Source organism: Solenopsis invicta, chromosome 14, assembly GCF_016802725.1.
Source record: "Solenopsis invicta isolate M01_SB chromosome 14, UNIL_Sinv_3.0, whole genome shotgun sequence".
In the NCBI taxonomy this organism is placed as follows: Eukaryota; Metazoa; Arthropoda; class Insecta; order Hymenoptera; family Formicidae; genus Solenopsis; species Solenopsis invicta.
In genome coordinates, this window is record NC_052677.1 from 11,377,760 (window position 1) to 11,399,198 (window position 21,439).

General features: G+C 38.3%; 1 protein-coding gene across 8 annotated transcripts in view; it reads left to right on the forward strand.

The window, feature by feature from the left end:
• The window catches only part of LOC105199239 (protein sidekick), a 41,017-nt gene that overhangs the window by 4,200 nt on the left and 15,378 nt on the right, over positions 1–21,439 (forward strand). For 7 of the 8 annotated variants that reach the window (XM_039457616.1, XM_039457617.1, XM_026137954.2 and 4 more), the window contains exons 2-4: positions 20,310–20,405; positions 20,962–21,141; positions 21,219–21,432. In XM_039457616.1, coding sequence (XP_039313550.1) covers positions 20,310–20,405; positions 20,962–21,141; positions 21,219–21,432 — 490 coding nt within the window. Of the gene's footprint in view, positions 1–16,978; positions 17,118–20,309; positions 20,406–20,961; positions 21,142–21,218; positions 21,433–21,439 lie in introns of those variants that run through there. The other variant, XM_039457619.1, reaches the window with a different exon arrangement.

Consider the following 21,439-nt stretch of genomic DNA (forward strand, 5'->3'; position numbering starts at 1 on the left):
TCCATCCATCCACATTTTTAGATATTTTAGCAAAAGCGTTCTTTCCGTGTACGAATTAAAAGTTCCTAGGATCTCCTTTTGTTAAAGGTGCCAATCGAAAGTATTTTCAACAGCGTTAATAATAGCATAGGAATGATAACAAGAAAATATAATCGATAATAATGAAATGAGACGTTACTGACTACCGTACCATCACGCTATCGTTATCTGGTAGATTTCGTAGAAGAAAATAAGTGCCGGTTTGCCGCACGTTTGGCCGATATAAAAAAGGTCTCCGCGTTTCAACCTGCGTACGTGGTGGAAGGCACGGAAGACATATTTGTAGTGTGTAATCGTACACACACTTACGTAGGTATGTACGTGCGTGTGCTAGGAAAAGGTATCTATCACTGGCGTCAGCTTCATCGAGAGGCACAATGGAGAACAAGGGCCTTTTACCTGATCCTCGACACAAGTCCCTCGGCTCCCTCACCCGTAGAATAGTCCCCTTCCTTCGTGCTCCCACCATTTTCTATAGCCTCCTACTTACTTTGAGCGGATATGCCTTTCTTCTGCTAGGTAGGACTAGTCGAGTGCGAATCCCAGGGAGAACAAAGTTCCCTGTTTCCTGGATTAGTCATTCAAAAACGCGATGGGTTTCAGAAAGGACGGAAATCGCGAGCAGCAAGAGACTATTCATTCACTAACCATAAATATTTTAGTCTGCTTCGAATTGAGTCTTTCCTAACAAAAATGTCGTAGAAGAAAATCGTGGTCTTGTATCACACATGCACACGCAACTGCCCAATTTTTAATGTTACCTTTGCAAGCAAATGCTCCAACGAAAGTTTTCGAATATTGAATTTTGTATTCCGAAAAGCTACATTGAAAGAAAAAATATCTTGCAACAAAAGAATTTTACTTAACACAGTAAAATTAGTTACACGTTGGGGCCAATGGCTTATTAACTTGCAGTCAAGTTAAAAATTTCTTAATTAAAATATTTATGTATAATAAATAAAATAAAAGAAATGATTTCTAATCAAGTAATTTTTTCTTGCGGTTCTAAAAACATATTCACCGTTAGACTACTTTTATATTCAAGATAATTAGAAAGTTTTTAATCTGAGAAATTAATATTATTAGTTTATTTGTAAAATCATTATGTAAATGTAAAAAAATACAAAATTATATACTCGGGGATAATATGTCTGTTTACTTAGGAGTAAATTTTTTTACTTAAACAGAACAAACAAATGCTTGCATCAAAATGCATTAAAAAAAATTTCATTTAAAAAAAAGCATATAAAAATGCATTTGTTTCTCTCGGTGCACGTGAACATCTCGATTTTGATTTTTGTAAGAGAAGAGTCAAGTCAAGATTGGCCGAGTAATTCTCCGGTTTGAGACGAGTGCGCTTGTGCGTTGCGAGGAATGCTGTGCGCAATATTTTTTATTGCGGCACGGTTGAGCGTAACGTCGCCGATGGTACAACGACGACGCAACAACGATTTCTGCGAGTCGCTATAGCAAAAACTCGGCAAACGGCGGAGATCGACGACGTTTGCGGCCTTTACTGGTCCCGAGTGGCCTTAGGCCGTTATCCTCTCGGACCTCGGAGCCGCCGCCGCCGCCGTTGCCGTCGTTCCAAGCGACCGGATGTGTCGGTCACCTTTGGCTTTTATTTTTCCTCGTGACCGCCGCCGTCTTCATTACCGTCATTTTGCTGTCCTTCGCGCCGCGGAATCTTCGTTTGATACCGCCCATCCTCTTTCTCATCAGAGCATATCTCCATTTTCTTCATTTTTCTTCCTGTCCGCGAACTCCGTTCTGCCGATTTAAACGTATCGGAGCATCAAGCTCTCTTATCGGAATATCAAAATGTAACAGCCAGCGGATGTGCAATTTCACCCTGAGAAAAAATAACTTTATTAAACTCTTCAACCTGATTAAGTTTGTTCAATTCCAACATTATGTATTTAAGTTTAGGATGTATGGGCTATATCTCTAAACATTACTAAAAATACAGAAATGCTATAGACTATTCTAGTATTATATTTGAGTATCCGTGTAAAATTTCAGCACAATTCACTTATTGGGTTGAAATTATTTAATTTTTTATACTCTTGAGTTTTATGTAAAAAATTACGTTTTGTAATACTTGTACTGATCTTATATCATTTATATACTATAATATATTAATAATATTATTATGTGTACATATATTTATATACTAATGTACATACATTATACCTATTTTCAAAGATGGGAAAATAGCATTATCAGTTAAATCAACATTTTTACATATGCTAATAAAACTCTAATAAATATTCGTGCAAATATTTATTTAGATCTACTTATTCGTTTAAAAGTTATTTATTTAAAACTGCTGCAAAATATAGTAATTTTTGCTGCAAAAACCATTATAAATCAAATTTTTCATTGTTTTCTTCTTTGCTGGGTTCAGGATCAAACTTAGAGTAGCTCTCAGTTTTTGAATTTCGATAACTTTCAGCTCGTATTGTATAGCTAAAATGCTTGAACTGAAGAAAGTTGATTTAACTTAAATACACAAATACTTGAACCGAGGAAACCCAATCAAGCTGGAAAACTTAGTCAAGTGAACAATTAATTTTTAACCAAATTAACATTTTTTTTTCTCAGTGCGGGAGAATGCGTTTTAGTTCACTATTGAAGAAAAAAAGAATCAAATATGTAGAGACAAGACATCGTTTTCCGATTAAATGCATCGCAAGCAAGTATGTGAATAAAAGGGCGGGACAAATGTTTGTAAAAAAAAAAGGAAGACAAAATTCCTTTGTGAGATATTGGATGCAAGCCGGAAGACCTTCGAATTTCTGACCCACCGTCTCCCGGTCATTACAGCGAATTCTTCATCGGGGTCCATCGGGGCGGTCCCTCCTCTCGAAGGAAAGGCGGAACGTTCAGAATGCCGGGGGAACCGGGGCCCCCGCGCCGCTTCGGAACCGCTATTGTCTCGACCTCGTTACCGTATAGTCGCGGTGCCTTATCTCCACAAGGCTGTGCAGCAACGACAAAAAGCTGCAGCAGGCCTCAGCGCGAGTCCTCACCATACGTCGTCGTCGTCGTCGTCTCACCGTAATTCCCATTATTATTCGCCGTGGAACTCGTCGACGCAAGGCGATGCCATGGGACGCGGTAGCCGGTGCACAGGGGCCACTGACCGCTCCCTCCCTTCCCTCGGCAAGGCTTTCTCGTCTTTCATGGCTTCTTCTTCTTCTTCCTCTTCGTCTTCTTCGTGCTCCTCTCTTTCTCCCTCTCTCTCTCTCTCTCTCTCTCTCTCTGTAACTTCTTCTCGGTTTTATTCCCTTAGGCCTGCCGTGTACTTGCGCTCGGCGTCATAAATAGGAGTTTCTCTACCGCGGTCAGAGAAGTTCCATATTCGCGTATCTCGATACATTCGCAGCAACTTCTGATATTTATTTCTTGTTGAGGCACGCATTCCTCCGGATCTCCGCGATCGCGAAGAGTTCTCGAATTGCCTGCTACGCGGCAAATTGTTTTTTGGTAGCTCGCCAATCTTAGATTTCTGCAGCTCATTCCGATATCGTGCCGAGCGTGGCAAATCGCATTTTCAGCAAATTATCCGCGCGCGGAGTACAGAGAGAGAGTACTCGCTCCTTTTCCGCTTCTTCCGCACCACGTGACGTTGAAAACAAGCTGCACGGTCTTTGCATTCCGGTGTAATGAACTCTTTGCGATATTTGGATAATTAAAAGCAACGCGCGAAATAGAGAGAGAGAGAGAGAGAGAGAGAGAGAGAGAGAGATAAATCTCGCACGTAGATTCGAGGTAGAATAGCGCAACGTCACGGTGTAAACACTTTCCCGATAAACGTAATGCACCTTCGTCGGGTGCACGCGGGTGGAAAAATTGCGAAACATGACTTTCCGTTTCTGTCACGCCCACGGGGAAGCAAATTGCACGTCTCTTCGCCATTATTCGCCCGCGACATTTCCCAGCGTGAGCGTGAGGCGCATATATATATACGCCGAAGCAAGTGCATCCATCCGTGCGTGCATTCTCCGCCGCGACTTTCGACGCGCGCGTCCTTCTCGCGCGTCGCTCGCGACACATCATCTCCCACGTGCTTCTTCATTTCTTCTCTCCTCGTTTTCCTTTCGCTCGCGCGTCTTTCATTTCCATCGCGCTTCCTTTGTTCCGCCACTGACCACGCGCGCCGCGCCGGTGCGGAATCGCGATGAAAAGTGAAAATATCGGTGAACGGAGCGACGCGCGCGTTGCACACGCTACACGCCCGCCGCCGTCTCGAGTCAGTTGCAGCACTTGCGCAACGCTGCGGCTCAAGGTCCCTATCAGTAACGGAAATTCTCGCTCACCTGAGCGCGAGTGCGAAAGGCCACTCGGAGACGCATAGCGTAACGCGGATTGTCCGCTTTGCGTGCCTCGAAATTAATCATCGACCGTTGCATCACTCTCACCCGAGAGACGACGTTCGTTGTGGACGACTCCTGCGCGCGATGCGCAACGAATCACCTTCCTAAGATAGCTATTACCAGCTTTATGATGTTTCCGTGATTTTACGTAAGCGAATTCTCTACGCTTAGAAAAGTCTCTTCGTCTGAGAAAAAATTGCTTGAATCAAAGAAATTTCTGCATTGCTGTACGGTTAAAGTAAAGTTTCTTTTGATTTGAAGAAACTTTTTGATTGCTCCTTTTATTTAGAATCAAAAAAATAGTTTGGTTATGCAACACAAATCTTTTCTGGATGCAAGAAATGTATTTTTTTAAACCAGAACAACTAAATTGTTCCTTACATTTCTGTCAGTACTTTCTTGGAACTAAAACAATTATTTGTTTAAATTGAACAAATTATTTATTTATCTTAGAGAAGGCTGTAACATCATTTCTTGAAATCGAATAAATTTTTATTTTCGTCAATGGTATTTTCGCTTCAACTTAAAGAAACCGAATTAAAGAACGATTTCATCAATTTAAACGTACACCCAGAGAAGAATTACGTTCAAATTGATGAAATCGTTTCTTTATCTTGATTGTTTTAAGTTGAAGTGAAAATATCTTTGAGGAAAATAAAAATTTATTTCACTTCAGGAAATGACGTTATTAACTTTTTTAAAAGTAAATAAATTATTTGTTCAAATTACTTATTTAATTTAAACAAATAATTATTTAATTCAAAGAAAGTATTGATAGAAATGTAAAAAAATAATTTAGCTGTTCCGGTTTTAAAAATATAGTTCTTTCATTTAAATAAAATTTGAGTTGCACAAGCAAATTGTTTCTTTAATTCTAATAAAAGGAACAATTAAAAAATTTCTTCAAGTCAAAGTAACCTTTCTTTAACCGTATAGCAATGCACGAATTTCTTTGGGTCAAACAAATATTTTTTTACACAAAGAAACCTTTTTCTAAGCGTACATAACTTTTCTCCGGATGTACCGAGTGGTTCTCATTCCTTTTCGTTACGTTCTGAATCGCCAAAATAATTAAAGGATGTTTAAAGATTTTCTAATAAATGGGAAATTTCTCAAGTTAAGGAAAATAAGAAAATTTATGTAAATTCGTGTAATATTCGTCTAAGGTACATTGAAAGAAATGGAAAGAGCGATTTTATTGAAACACAGATATGAAAATAATTGGATCATTAAAATATAATAATTACAACGCACTGAAAAAAAAATCCTTTCGTCAGTGCAATGTAATTATTTTAATGATCGAACATAATTATTTTCGTATCCGTAATTCAACAAAATTGTTCATTCAGAGTACATCCATCGTATCCCGAGCTTCGCATCACCGATTTCCATCCGTTCTACCACCTGACCGCGATTTCCTGTTTCGTGCGAGAGGAATTAGCGTGGATACGCTAAATCGTTCGCGCGATCTCCGGCCTCACCGGCGTCCCTTCGGGCGATTTGTACGTCCTTACACGGGACTAGTTTCCTTCGCGGCGAGAACGAGATCCGTAAGCGCAAGGGACGAAGAAGGGCGGGGGACGAAGAAGGGCGGAGGACGAAGGACGTCACGCGAATGAAAGAGGACTGTGAGAAACATGCTCCTTGGGATGTAACTTGACCCAATCGGAGGTTCTCTGTAATTCTCTTGATCTTTTACCAATTTATATATATATATATATATATTTTTAGCTTGATTTAATGACTGTAATTGGATAATCAACGTATGCACACGGAAAGAACAATTTTGTTGTAGTATTTAAAAATTTAGCTAGATACAGATCAGAAAATAATTTTACGTTAGATTATAAAAAAATAATTATTTAAGGCGATTCAAGCATAATGATACTGCTGCAAAAAATTTTGACATTCTAGTAATCAGCTTAAACCAGTCCAATATAAGTTTTTTAATGTAATTATCATCATAATTATTTTGAGATCTGTATTTCAACAAAATTGTCCTTTCCGTGCAGAAATAATATTGGAAGAGTCAAATTGTCCTTCACTAATTCATTAATCGTCTTTGCAGCTATTTCACTTCTTTTGTCGAAAGTATTTCATCAAATAAACACGTATATCAGCAAATTTCTCGCCATTGCTTTAATGAATATTAGCCTTGGACGTCGTGCAACGTGATGTCAGAAAAAGAGTGTGCACGCATGCGTGATGTCTCTCGCACCTCGTAGATGCACTTTTGTTATCCCGGATGACGCGTTCGTGCAGCGCCCAGTCACGGTGACGAGACTGACGAGGTAAAGCAGGATTTCTTCAAGGCCGTAAAATAGGCCGCGCATCAGAGTCCGCTTACGGTCGCCGCGTGACCGTCTGCACGCGTGCATTGCACGCACGGCCACGCACGCACGCACGCACGTACGGTCAGAAATAAAGTCACGGAGCCGGGTCACGGATCGTTTTTCAAGAGCTTGCAGCCTCGCGCTCCTCGGGCCGTTCTCTTCACTCCAATCCGGTCTTCAGTTTACATTCAGTTTACATCTGCCGTTTTAACAAATAAATAGAGGCTCTACGCTGTTTATTGTCAATTGGAAACCTCCTCCGCGTCTTTCGGTAGAAAACGCGCACACGTGGCAGCGAGGAACGATTGAAACTACTTTTTTTTTTTTTATTCTTTTGCCACGAGAACAGGAGGGGACGAGGCGAGGGATGTTGCTGGTGCGTCGGGCGTGTAATCGGGCGCGTTAAAGGACCACCCTTTCGAGAGGCATCCTTGCATCCTTGCGTTGCAGCAGGCGGATCTGCGCGCAGGTTCCCCCGCTTACGTATACATACAGTATACACGCCGCGCACATGGTCCGACAGCTGCCCTCGCTCGTTCTATCCCAGATTGTTCACTGAACTTCGGAACACGAGAGCATCCTCCCGCCGGCGCACTCGCGCGTGCATAACGAAATCGTTGGGGAGGGGGGGGGAAGAAGATGCACATCCGTGTCGGGGACGGGACCCCGAAAACTTTACGGTGCGGCGCGTCGCGAGTGCACTTAGCGGCGCTAATTTAAAGCTCGTGAACCGAGGCGTGTGACTAAAGCGCGGAAGAATCTGCGCTCTTGCGCTTGGTACTCCTTAAACTTATTTTTCCCCTGCCCGGGGGGGGGAGGGGGGGAGGACTCTCGGACAACGGTTAATTTTTTCTTCACGCGCAGAGCCCCGGAAGAGCGAGCCCCTTCGAAAACTCGGGCGCGCAGACAGAATGCCGTTCGAGAACTTGCAACTTTGCTGCTTAGACGCGGTCGTTAGCGTTCTCGGCGGGTTTTCCAGGTGTAAAAGGATACCGGGTAGAAGAGCAGGAAGCGTACCGAAAGCGATAACAATAATAATGATAAATGATATAAACGCGAACTAAAATGTTGAAAAGAGATAATTAGTAGGAAGATAATTAGAGAAATAAATGAGTACGGAGAAGAGTGGTGTACACTAGAGAGGTCGTAATTACGGAAAGATTTGTTCAGGACAACGGGATGCGCGATAGGGATAGACAAACGGAGTCCGCCTATGGGAACGTATCTCCGGTGGGAATCTGCATGTGGCTGTGTGCTAATTCGGAGCTATGCCTCGTTGAACATGCGGTTTTTAAACGCTCGGCCGGCACCGTTGCGATAACAGGACGGCTCTCTCGGCCGGCGATACCTCACGTACGAGCGACTTGCAATTTCTCGCAACGATGCACCTTCAGCTATTAATCATTGTAGGGATGCGCCGTAAATCGGCGACGTAAATGCGAAAACGCGAGAGGGGGGAGCGCGCGGACAAGTAAATGAAACATGTGCATTTAGAAAAAAATACGTATTAATGTCATTTCATTACACCCAGAGATGAGATTCTTTGAGTTAAAGAAAATTTGTATGAAACAAATTTGTGCATTGGTATACGGTCGAACAAAAGTTTCTTCGATGTGAAGAAATTTCTTTGTTATTTCTTTTTATTAGAATCAAAGAAATAATTTGGCTGGGCAACGAAAATTTTTTTTCAAATGAAAGAAATATATTTTTAAAACCAGGACAACTAAATTATTTTTTACGTTTCTGTTAATACTTTCTTTGAATTAAATAATTATTTGTTTAAATTAAACGAATAATTTAAACAAATAATTTATTTGCTTTAAGAAAGATTGATGAATGTCATTTCTTGAGATCAAATAAATTTTTATTTTTCTTAAAGGTATTTTTACTTTAACTTAAAAAAATCAAGTTAAAGAAACGATTTCATCAATTTGAACATAAACTTTTCTCTGAGTGTCTGAGTGTCAAGACATCATTTTGTTTTTCAGAAAATTAGTTGAGAAACGTATACACTCGAAGAAAAGTTGGGTTTAAATTGATTTCTTCAAGTTGAAATAAAAATAAAAATTTATTTAATTTCAAAAAATGTTATTAATCGTTTTTAAAATAAATATTATAAATTATTTGTTCGAATTGTTTTCAATTTGCGCAAATTTTTTAAATTAAAAGAAGTGCTGAAAAAATCAAGAAATAATTTAGTTGATCTGATTTTAAAAATATATTTCTTTCATTAAAAGAAAAGATTTGCGTTGCACAACCAAGCCACTTATTTCTTTAATTTTTATGAAAGAAATAACGAAAAAAATTCTTCAAATCAAAGAAACTTTTTTTTAACAATATAGCAATTTACAAATTTCTTTAATTGCAGACAAATATTTCTGACCCAAAGAAACTTTTCTGGGTGTACATTACATTCGTAATTTTCCTCTTTTTCATACGACAGAAATCTTTGTACTCACAACATACATTTTAAAAATTGTTTCTGCTATTAGCATTTTATTGGTTACGAGCTGCTTACGAGGTGGCAACTGGATGAAATCGATCTGACGATCGATATGAATTTCTTCGTCGTTGAAAGGTTTACGGATTAGGGAAGATCCCTTGAACGGCTCGTTAAAGTCAACCGCGTTCCAGACGCAGATTGTTTACGCTCACTGAAACGTGGTATGCTCAAACTAACTCAATTCTCTCCTTTTTTACGAGCCCCGGACGTGCGTCGGCCACGGATAACAACACGTGACAGCGATTTCGTGCGAGCTTACACGCTTGAGCCTTTTTCAGGTACCATATGTGCCTTGGCTTGCACTCCTGATTGCACTCTAGTAAGTACACTCCATCGTCGGCGGTGGTTATTTCTAGACAAAAACCTCTGAAAAAAGTACCCCTTTCTCCTCTATAGGCTCTGATTCATTGCCATCCATTGGAGCGTTGCATATAATAATAATAGTTTATTGTATACATAATGAAGAGATAATTTACAAGATAGACAAGTAAAGGCAACAATGAAAAGAATAAAAAAAAAACAGGGAACAAGAGTAAAGAATACGAAATTGAGCATAAGGAACAGAAGGAATTAGGAATAAAATATTATAAATAATCGAAAATATAAAATATTAAATTGGTGTATATATCTAATTATAAGTAACTTACTTTACGATCACCAATAAAACAAATTTGCATGGACCTATTTGAGGCATACAGTCAACATAAATATGATAAATGTAGGAAAGATTTTGATATATTTTTAAAGATTTACACAATTAAATTATAATTTTTCTTTATTTTTATAAGTCTATTATAATTCACCGTTATACAAAAAATTCATTGCATATTTTATAGTCATTGTGTTAACAATGCATTGCAAATTTGTTGTTTTCTTAATTTTTGGAACTTGTATACAAATTCCACAGATTGTTCGTTCAAACTAGCAACACTAATTAACATGACTAAAAAGTATTATTAAATATATCTCAGCAAACATCTTATTCCCCATTCGTTATTCTTTTTTATTAAGTCTCTTTAAAAATGCACGCAGAAATAAGGTATCAATAAACGCAACATTATTGTTATAATGCCTACCAGAAATTAAAGAAAAAAATATATAAAAGAAATATTACTACATTTATAATTCAAAACTAGAGTGTAAGTAAAAAACGAAACAAAAAAATTGCCTAGAAAAATGTAAAGCAGTGTAAAGAATAATGAAAGGATGGAGAAGGAACGTGACGTACGAGTACATGTACAAATGGACTTATTTATCTGAACAAGAGTCAGTGCTCCCGCGCGTTTAGGATAAATAAACGTCTCGACGTGAACGAAAGTATTTTTTCCCCGCCAACGTTCAATTCGAGATGAATCGCGACGCAGCAAAAGGCGTTGTTGATCAAAGGCGACTTTCGCATTCCTACGCGCGATCTCGGCGATTTTTATCGCGTCGCGAAACCGTACGAATGTTTCCACGCGATATTGCGAAGGAACCGCTTGCTCGCTCGAAGGCTACGGTTGTCCCAATTTCCCGACCACCGTAAACCACCGTAAACAATGGTAGCGATGAAGATTTCGTAAATATCGTGTGACGGGTGATGGCAAGAGTGCACGGCAAGAGAGCGGCTCGTGATCGTGGCTCGCGGTTATTCCCTCGGAGGTAACCGAAAATATCTCAAATATATCGCGTGGTCGCGCATGAGAAATGCCGTTTTCATTTTTTGTCTTTCAAAGTTGTATGAGAATATAATGGAAAATTCTCGCGCGAGGTTAATTCCCTACGGGGTCACGGCCTCTCGATGATGAGCGTCTGGTGCACTCTAGATTCCAATCTCGACCGTGAAACTCGCTCGGTCTCTCGGCTTACTGGCGGACAGCCAAACATTCGCGGCAGCGTGTCTGAGTCGCCACTAGAGTTTTCATGCACACGCTAGGTGCTCCGCAGTCGCATTCGAACGCGTTGCACCGAATGCGAGCGACAAATAGGCGGATATAGGATGCCCCGGAATCAAAGAAACATGAATTTATTTCAGGCAGAGCTCAGCTAGGCTCTTTATTTCAGCTTAGTTCAGTCTAAGTATTTATTTCAGGTAGACTTTCATTGTAGTTACATCAGTCGGAATTCTAAAACTAGGATGAGAGTGAAAATATTTTCCTAGTTTGTACACGCTAAGAAAAGAACGTGGACATTTTTTTCAACAACACTCGACGAGATAATTTCGAATAGTGTCTATCGAAAAAGCACTCAAAATAATTCTGGAATCGAATGATATAATTATCAATTTTTATAAATTAACGAAAATGAAGAAAGTTGACACTTCGTGTATACGGATCTCTATTTTTCACTCTCTAAATCTGAACTAGTGGATAATCACTGGATTACGAGTAGCAGGTACTGATGAATCAGTAATTATCTTAAAACTCAAAAATTAATAAAAAGTTATTGGTAATCATTGAAAAGTTTTTATTGATTAATGTATTAATAAATACACTCATAAATGATAATAACTACACAATAAAGTCATTGATTTTTCAGTTCGGATGTATCAGTCGCAAACTTGGGATGATCAGAAATATCAGCTGATTCAAATTTAGAGTGCATATTTAACCCTTTTGCACCCGTTTGCACCCCGAGGCAACAATCTTCAGATCCATTCAAACGTCAAATTAATCGATATTTAAACAACAACAATATTTTGATTTCTCCAAAACCATTAATAGAAAAATTAAGAAAAAGATCAGGTCTACGTCTCTCTAATACTATTAGGAACAATAATTAATAGAATTTTTTTTAATAGAATTAATTTGGAGTTGAAAGAATTGGAAAGGTTAATCAAACTTTTCTTGGAGAACGGGAATTTTTGAATTCTTTGAGTAATAGCCAAAACTCCGTAAACTACGTGGAAATTTATAAAGAACGAGACGGTAACTTCTTTACAAATATGTGAACGTTTTTGTTGAGAAAAATTAATTGGAACTTGGCAACAAATAACTCCGTGCAATTTCTGCCTGAAATATCTGTGTATACATTGTATCCGGAAAGTTGCAAGAAAAATTCTTCGCGTGTTAAGTCATTTAAAACTGATTACATCCGCCGTCGCCGTTGGCTGAGTTGACTCATTTTAAAGAAATTTCAATATTTAAGTATCTGAAATAATTGAAGAATCTTTTACAGCCGCATTGCCGTTTTCTTTATTGATCACTTGAACAAACACGCGAACGTAATTACAGTATCGATTTAGATGAGGGTGCTTTTATTAGAATAAAGAATGCTGTGCCACGTTGATAACCGAGAGTCCTACATTTTTTTAAAAGACAAATCCAAAATGTCAAAAGTTAATATTCAGATTTTCTCTATTGTATTTTATACGCATATACTTTTTTAATTTAAATTTGAATTATTGTATACATAAGATATACATGCAATATATAAAATATTTTATTTTATATACATGTATAAAATTTAAAAATCATTGTGACATATGGGTTCAAGTTTTGCATAGTGATATTTCCTTTATGTCCCTATTTGTTTTACGAGATCTAAATATAAAATCATGACATTGAAAAATAAAAGAAAAAAGGATGTAGAAATTTATCGATAAAGTTCCTTAAGAAACTTCGACCGGAAGATATCCGCAAAATAGCGCGACTCGAGAACTTGAAGTTGGCCACCTGCAGACTGCAGTGAGGTGGGAGTCGTGCACCCCGACTGCAATATAGCTAGCTGCGTGCAGTAAGACGCAATGCGCAACGTTTTGCGGTGTCTCACCCCCTGCCCCCTTCCTCGCAGACCGATGTGTATTATCTGGACATCTTTGTTCGAAATCCGTGGGAAGTGCACCTACAAAATTGCTCGTCTTCGCATAACGCGCTCGGTCTCCAAACGCTTTCTTTTTTTCGTCGCACTCCAATTGTCGCACTGAGAAATTCCTTGTACAAGATGCACTGAAATACCGCAATGTCGTAATTGTTATACTGTAATTACGAGAGACGAATAAACACTGTAAACAAAGAAATGTAAAAGATTTAGTTTTTTTCATATTTTTTATTATTTTCTTATTAATTTTATATATCCTATTTTTTTGTACATTTTTGTCTTTTGTCGCGTTGATAATTAGTAATTGTACATGTATTTTTTATTTTTGAGTTTTTAAAATATTTCCACTATGCATCCCTAACAGCACAATGATATCGAACGAATATTGTAATATTTTACAAATATACGCACGATATCAACGATATTGTACGAATGTTCGTACGATATATGTATAGAATATTCTAGAATATTCATACGACATCTCGTGCTGTTAGGGATTTGTATTTTTGTCTCTCTCTCTCTCTTTCTGAATCTAATAAAATTCCACTTTCCGCGCTAACCGAAAGCGGCACGGCTTCCTCTTGCAAGGATATCGTTTATCACGTACGTCCTTCGCGTCGTTAGTATATGGCGAACGAAATTGTACCGGTACACGACCGCTTAAAGATGAATGAACCGGCGGTGGATTCTGGGTCGGTCGCGTACGCGAAATAGAAGTTTCTTCATTTTACCAGACGACACGACCAAAGCCTTTTTCGTTCGCGGTCCGCGTCCACGCCCCTCTGTAAACGTGTCACCCCGTTTTACCCTTCGTGACAGCTGCGTCGCTTAAAATAGGGGTTTCTTTAGCGGCCTCGGCTTTAGCGCGTATTGTATGCACACGCGTGTGTGTGTGTGTGTGTGTGTGTACGTTACGTGCACGACGAATCATGCGATGATTATCATCACAGTTATATCTAAAGCCCCGTTCTATACTATTTCTATAGGAGCACATGATGCTTATTTCCGATGCTCTAGATTTGCCTACGTTAGACAGTCATAAAATATTTAACACGGAAGTACATAGTTTTGCCTAAAGGGCAATTTGCGAAGAAGTTTCGTTGCTTCAAGATAACGTCTTCTCTTTATTATTACGTATTCTGTTTGAATATAGAGCGCAATTTTAAAGTATGATTTATTTTGAAATTATAATATTTTTACTTTTATATCTCGTAATACTTCAGCGAGTTATGGGATCAACGTGAACAAAGAACAGTCGAAAGACTAAATTTGCAGCAAGAATATATTCAACTTTGTTATTATAAGTGAAGAAATAATTAATACAAGTAGGTTTTAATATATTCTAATATATTCAGATTATTGTGCGCAAAGGTATACATGGGGAAAAAGTTAAAGGACCATTTAAAGTTCCGTTTAAAAAACAATTCAAGCGCAAAGTCTTAATAATTACGTTGCGATGCGCATTTTTCTAATCGAAGGCCGGTATTCAAAGTCGTAAATTATTTTTCATCTTCGTTTAAAGACTGTGATTAATCATCATTAAACGCTCATTCATTCATTAAAAGTGCGAATGAATGTACGAATGAATCTGTAATTAATTACGGATTCATTTATTCATTAAAAATGCGAGTGAATGTATGAACGAATCTGTAATTAATTCATTCATGTATTCATTCATATTTTTCTTTCATCAAAGATTGAAAATTATTTACGACTATAAATGCCAGCGTAAAATCAACATTCATTTTTTTTGCAAATGCAACTGTGATTGGAATTTGGTTGAACACTTGGCGAAAACTTGACTCGGGTCACGAATTTCGTTTGGAAAGCGACTTTACATGTCATTTTCCGCCGAGGTGCATCGGTTAAAATTGCGCTCTCTCGTTAAAATTCCACAAGAGTCTACTTCTAATTAGCCCGCCATTTGCATCCACGACGATGAACGAACTTTCCACGTTGGCCGCGCAAGACTGTATCCGGAAAATCTGGAACGAGCGATTTTTAAAAGCATTAAGCAACAACGAGGTATTCTTCCCTCGCTCGAGAGAATCTGAATCGATTATATTCCAGCTGAAGTTCATCGCCAGTTTTCAAAGTGTATTGAAAGCAAGCGCAATTAATGTTATTCACTTCGAAACTCGCTGCTGTTTCTTCCACCATTTGAAAGGAGATTCTAGCTTTCACTCGTAAAATATTACAATCTCTCTGTCGCGTAATTATTGTTAGACAATAGCATTGCGTTAAATAAATAATATTTAATTCGTTTACATCGAGATTGTTAATTTCAAATTTTTACTGCGAGACATTACATGCAATAAACAAATATTATTGTTACAACGAACTTTTAGCGTAGATAAGAACTTATTAACATCAGTTCGCAGTGCAGCAGTTGTTCGCAACGCGTGCAAAGAGTTCAAAATCCGTCAGGGCTTAGATTGCAGGCGCAGCACGTGCTGCAGCAACTGCACCTGTTAATGCTCGAAGAGCATGCGCCTGCTTACCTCTGCAGTAATTAGTTGGCCGCAAACGAGTCTCATTTGGAGAGTTACCGTTCCTCGCGTTAACACCTATCGCACATACCTATTTTATTCCTGTCGTATTTAGCGGTACGCTAACAAAGAAAGTTGCATAATTTATTTCAACCCCTATGCGTGCGCATTCCGGGAATTTTTCCCGCTCTGGTTCTAACGTGCAGCCTTTTATTTCTCCCGGCGGCGAACGAGCTTGCCTGAAATAAATAACGGCGCTGTTAAATAGATGCGCGTGAAACGTGGGGTTTATTCTTAGGTATTTATTTCGTGTCTCCTCGCTCGTGTTTTACGAATTGTGCATTTCTGCGGAGCGCAGTTAGCGTCGCGGTGTCGCCTTATCGCGGTCTCGCGAGACGCGCGATAAGCAGATAAGATCCAGAAACTGGATCCTTCAACCGAATCCTCGTACGCGCGAGACACGTGAAATGCTGACGATATTAAGTAAAATAAACCCATGTTTCCCTCAAAACTGTCCCTTGCGGAGATGAAGGGATTGCGGAGATTCTAGTGCTTCGTTGCAATGAGATGAAGAATGCGAGAGGAGCGTGAAAACACAGAATGTAATTGAAATAAAATTTTCCTTCGCAGAAATGTCAAAACGAACGATGTCAAAGATACGTAAGATATTACGTCATTTTAAGATAAAAACTAATCTTTTTAGAAAATTCTAAGTCAAGATGACAGGAATGGCGAGATTCCACATTTTTTAAATAACGTAAAAAATTTATGTCAGTGGTAAAAATTGATATTTTCTGGAAAAAGTTTCCTGACAACAATTGGTCTTTATTATTAAAATACATAGAAAACTACGAGAGAGTGTTGCCAATTGAGGCTTTTCTAAAATAAAATTCGTAACAGATTATAAATCGCGATAATGTAACAAATAAATAAGTTTTCTGTTATAAGATGTTGAGCAGCAAATGCGAAACAGGATCTATAAAGAAAATTTATTTAATTCTGTTACTATTTTTTTCTTATTAAATTAAAAATTAATGTAAATTTTAGTAACATTTATCTCTAAAGTTTTCGTTTACAAAAATGTTTATTAATTAACACAGAGTATAATGTTAAAACGGTCAATTTAATGAGCCAAATCTTTTGTAAAGAGATGAACTTTTAACTGTATTAATAGGCTGATGAAGGCTAAGTAAAGCCGAAACGTTCCAATTATTAGCGACTATATTAATGTAATTGTAAATTTTGAATTAAATCAATTTGGCTCGTTAAATTGACCGTTTTAACATTATACTCTGTGTTTATTCACATTACGAGCGTTGCCTTATGCTTTTATTATTTTATTAATTAAAATCAAAAAAGACTTTGTTATCATATTTTACTATTATAATATTTGTCGTCAATTTGCACAAAGTGCTAAAAATCTTCATTTTTTATTGCTAGCTGCCTAAGAGTTTTCCTGTAGAAGAAAAAAATCGAACGATGGCGAGACATATTGACAACGTCGCGGCGATGGCACATTATGGTATCTTTCGTCGAGGGTGCTTATCGGGCCGAATCAATATTTATGGCGGCCCAGGTGCGACGCAATCACACTATCGTTCGTTCTTAGAATATGCGTACGATACGGCGTGACTGATTGCACTGTGCTGCGATCGGAACGCGGACCCGTGCATCACGCGGTGCATCAGGTCGGAATGAATTGTTGGTTGAAAAATAGACATAACGATGCGCGGAAACTACCATTTGTCGCTCGCGATCATCAACGACCCGTAAATTGTCATTGTTTACACATCCGTAGGAACTTACTCTAAAGAGCGCTCTACATAAATCATAAATCGTAAATTTATATTTCAGATTAGCAGAGCATCACAAATACATATCGCGAATTCGCAATATTTGTATGGCAAGCATGTACACATCCATATTATATGATTTAATCTTAAAGTAAAGCGGATTTTCTTTCTGCATATGGGGCAACAAAATGTTTTCGTAATACTCGCAAACGCGATACACACGTACTTTTTTTTAAGACTTTAAATCTTTTCTAACTCTGTAATTTTCCTCAAGCCTTGATTAATAAGATGATTGTTAGTTTATTGTTGATTTTTAATGGAGAGAGGTGCTCTGTTTTTAAAAAAATAATCATATAAATATCTTCGGAAATTTTTTTTAAACTGTTCTGTATAAAAACTATCTTGAAAACTATCTTGAAAATAAGAAGCGTACTTTCTTTAAAAACTTCTGTTAAAACGGTATAGAAACGTCGAGGATATCCTACACGGAGAGAATGTTCTCATGAAATTTACCGTGAGAATCGTGACAGTCGTAGGACAACATTGTATTTTGAAAAATGTTATCAGATTTTCTCCGATTTGTTAACATCTGCACATTTTATATTTTAACATAGCAAAATTTATATTTATATTTGATTCTTTTTGCTACACTAACTTCATAATGAAATCTCAATGATTTAAAGAAAAATATGTCGAACAGATTTATGATTCTTTGTTTCAACAGAATAAATGCCAAGTAGCCTTAAAACACATCTTATATAAATTTTACGCTGCTGCGGCAACTTCTGTTAAGGGCTTCGTAAAATGTCTCGTACACGGAAAAAAATGACTTAGAAGTGGTAACTAAATATCAGTAGCTAGTTCGATATTTTCTATCAGTGCTAAAAATTGACTATTAAAGATAAAATATATTTGCTGCGAAATACAGTTTTATTAGCTAAAATAACATATGTGTTTTAACACGTGTAGCTAAAAAAGTGGCAGCTATTCCTCAATATTTTAGTCCCGGACTACAATTAATGTTGCAAGCCTTAAATCGTAAAAATTGACCATGATCGATTATTCTCCTCATATTCAACTATGATTAGTCATTTTCTTACGGCTTAAGGCTTACTACACCTGTTGTAGTCCGGGACTTAGGAGCGTGAAAATATATACGCATTTGCTAAACATTATTTGATTCTAGCAGCGAATATTTTTTGCTGTAACTGCTAATTTTAATAACTAATAAATTTAGCTTTGGCAGCAACGATATTAGCTGTCCCTATTTTAAAGACACATCTTAGTTGCTACAACTAAATTTTAGCTTTGTTGGCTAATTTTTTCTCTGCGTGTATATTTCAAAAATTCCTAATCGTTACTCATAACATTTACCAAATTTTCTAAAGCTTTTCACTACGCATAGCAACATTTGTAGCCAATTTTGCGCTAAAATATAAATTCTAGGTTGTGTACTGTAAAGATACATAAACATCTTTAGAGGTTTTTTTTAAACTTCATTTAGAGAATGTTGCATCTTGAATATTAATCGCATCGTAGATGCGCACGTTCCTCAAAGTTTTCTTTTGAATCGTTAAGTTGCCCCTTTTTGTTCACGATCAAACCGCGGTTCTACGAGGGGAAGGAACGAGGGAGAGGTTGCGACACACCGGTATACCCGCGTGTCAAGATCACCGGAGCGTGGAACGTCCGGTGGATACGGGCGGGTGCATGCGTCGGCTTTTACGTGCGTTGCATGTGACTCGGCACCTCGGCATCCGCGGCCGTTCGTTCGCATTCTTTCCACTCGTTCGTCGGCCTTTTTGGAGCGCCGTAAATGATTACGTCTCTCTTACGCGCTCGCGGTGACTCAGGCTGTCCGTCAGTCGTATAAAATTCACGTGTGATCACACGAGATTACTATCGAATCCGCCGTACCAAGTTCAAAAATCACATTTCAAAATCAAATTGCGCCATCGTACTTTCTTATTTTCTTACACGCAGAGAAAAGATTAGCCAACAAAGCTAAAATTTAGCTGTAGCAACTAAGATGTGTCTTTAAAATAGGGACAGCTAATATCGTTGCTGCCGGAGCTAAATTTATTAGTTATTAAAATTAGCAGTTACAGCAAGAAATATTTGCTACCAGAACCAAATAATGTTTAGTGAATGCGTATGTAGTTTCATGCTCCTAAGTCCCGGTCTACAGTGGGTGTAGTAAGCCTTAAGCCGTAAAAAATTGACCAATCATAGTTGAATATGAGAAGAATAATCGACTATGATCAATTTTTACGATTTAAGGCTTGCAACATTAATTGTAGACCGGGACTAAGATATTGAGGAATAGCTGCCACTTTTTTAGCTACACGTATTAAAACACACATTTTATTTTAGCTAATAAAACTGTATTTTGCAGCAAATATATTTTATCTTTAATAGTCAATTTTTAGCACTGATAGAAAATATCAAACTAGCTACTGATATTTAGTTACTACTTCTAAGTCATTTTTTTCCGTGTACGAACTACCTTCTGATGCTGAATCTCGCTTTCCTCCGCTGTTGTATCGCGCTTATTTTCTTATAAATTTAATCAGTATTGTACTTAGATTCTGTTAAACTTTACCTCTGTCCTACGACCTATTCTTTTTTTTTTTTTTATTCTATTCATCGCGTTCCTGTTTTGCAATCTAATCTTCTTGTATACCAATCATCGTGTTATTGTTTTTATTGCTGATAGACATTGTGGCAACAGCTTCGTATCTTACATTTGGCGTATCATCTTTCATTTATGCTTTTCAAAACTATTCAAGTTATTTATATATCAATGTTATGTATACTGAATAAAGTTATTCATGATATTTATTCATGATATTTGCGAATTCGTCGCGAAACTGCGACCTATGCGAATTACAAGATTAATCTGCAATCCGCGGGAGTGATGCCTTGAAGCTGCTAGCGAGATCGATCTGAAGAAGAAAATCTTTCTCTGTTCGCAGAACCACTTCAGGAGCCGCGCTTCACCAATCAACCGTCCAGCAGTGGCAACATACTTAGCGAGAATCGCACGAAGTTTCTGCAATGCCAAGCTAGAGGTAGGGAATCGCAGTCTTAGTTTTAGTGCTTATTAAGTGAACAATCAATGTTGCATTGCGGCAACGAAGTCTCTAAAAAGGGCGAGAGAGAAAGTTAAGCATCGCAACAGCATATGAAGATAAGGTTCATCGCGTGGCGTTTCATTGTCGCGCAGAAATATCGAATAACAGACGGATGGGGCGGTGACCAGATGAAGCCTTGCCAATGCTCAATACCGTGTAATTCAATCGTATGACCCTGTACTAATGGTATTAGATAACTCGCGAACTACAGCATCGTCCGTGACTTTGTATTGAATCATTCATGAGTTTCTTCGCGTCAAATCATGCTTCTATTAAAGATCGCTTGAATAATTATAGTCGAACTCAAAGGATTCGCGGTTCAAAGGGAGTATGTCTGTTAATGAGAGCGAGAGGTAGCCCGTGTGCGCTTCTTGATATCTTCGGACAATCTTTTTCTTCGTTATTCTTTAATTATTTTTTTTTAAAGCATAGCTCGAGAGCTGAAAAACGGTTAAGAAAAATTACTTGGGTACACACGAGCAAATTTTCGTAGGCAATCCTCAACCGAAGTACAAATGGTTCAAAAACGGGATGCCCCTAAACAACGAGCTCACCTCGGGGCCTTACTTCCGTATTCACAGTACCCGGCGGGAGGACGCCGGGGTGTATCATTGCGTCGCAACGAACGACGTGGGGTCTATATTCAGCGATCGTCTCGCCTTCGCCGTAGCCTGTGAGTATTCTCAACAAATACCACAACAGTACGTCCGCATTGCGGATTACGGATATCGACGTGCCAATTCGCTTCAGATATGGGGACGTTCGACGATCTCACGGAGAAAGTGGTGACCGTCGAGTCGGGTAGCGCCGCGATTCTGGAACTGCCCCCGATCGAGAGCCATCCCATTCCTGACGTAACGTGGTTCTCTTCGGACGGGACTCCTCTGTACGGTATAAAGTACGCCACGACCCACCACACGTTGATCATACTAAACGCTTCGGAAAACGACGAAGGCACCTACAGGTTCGTA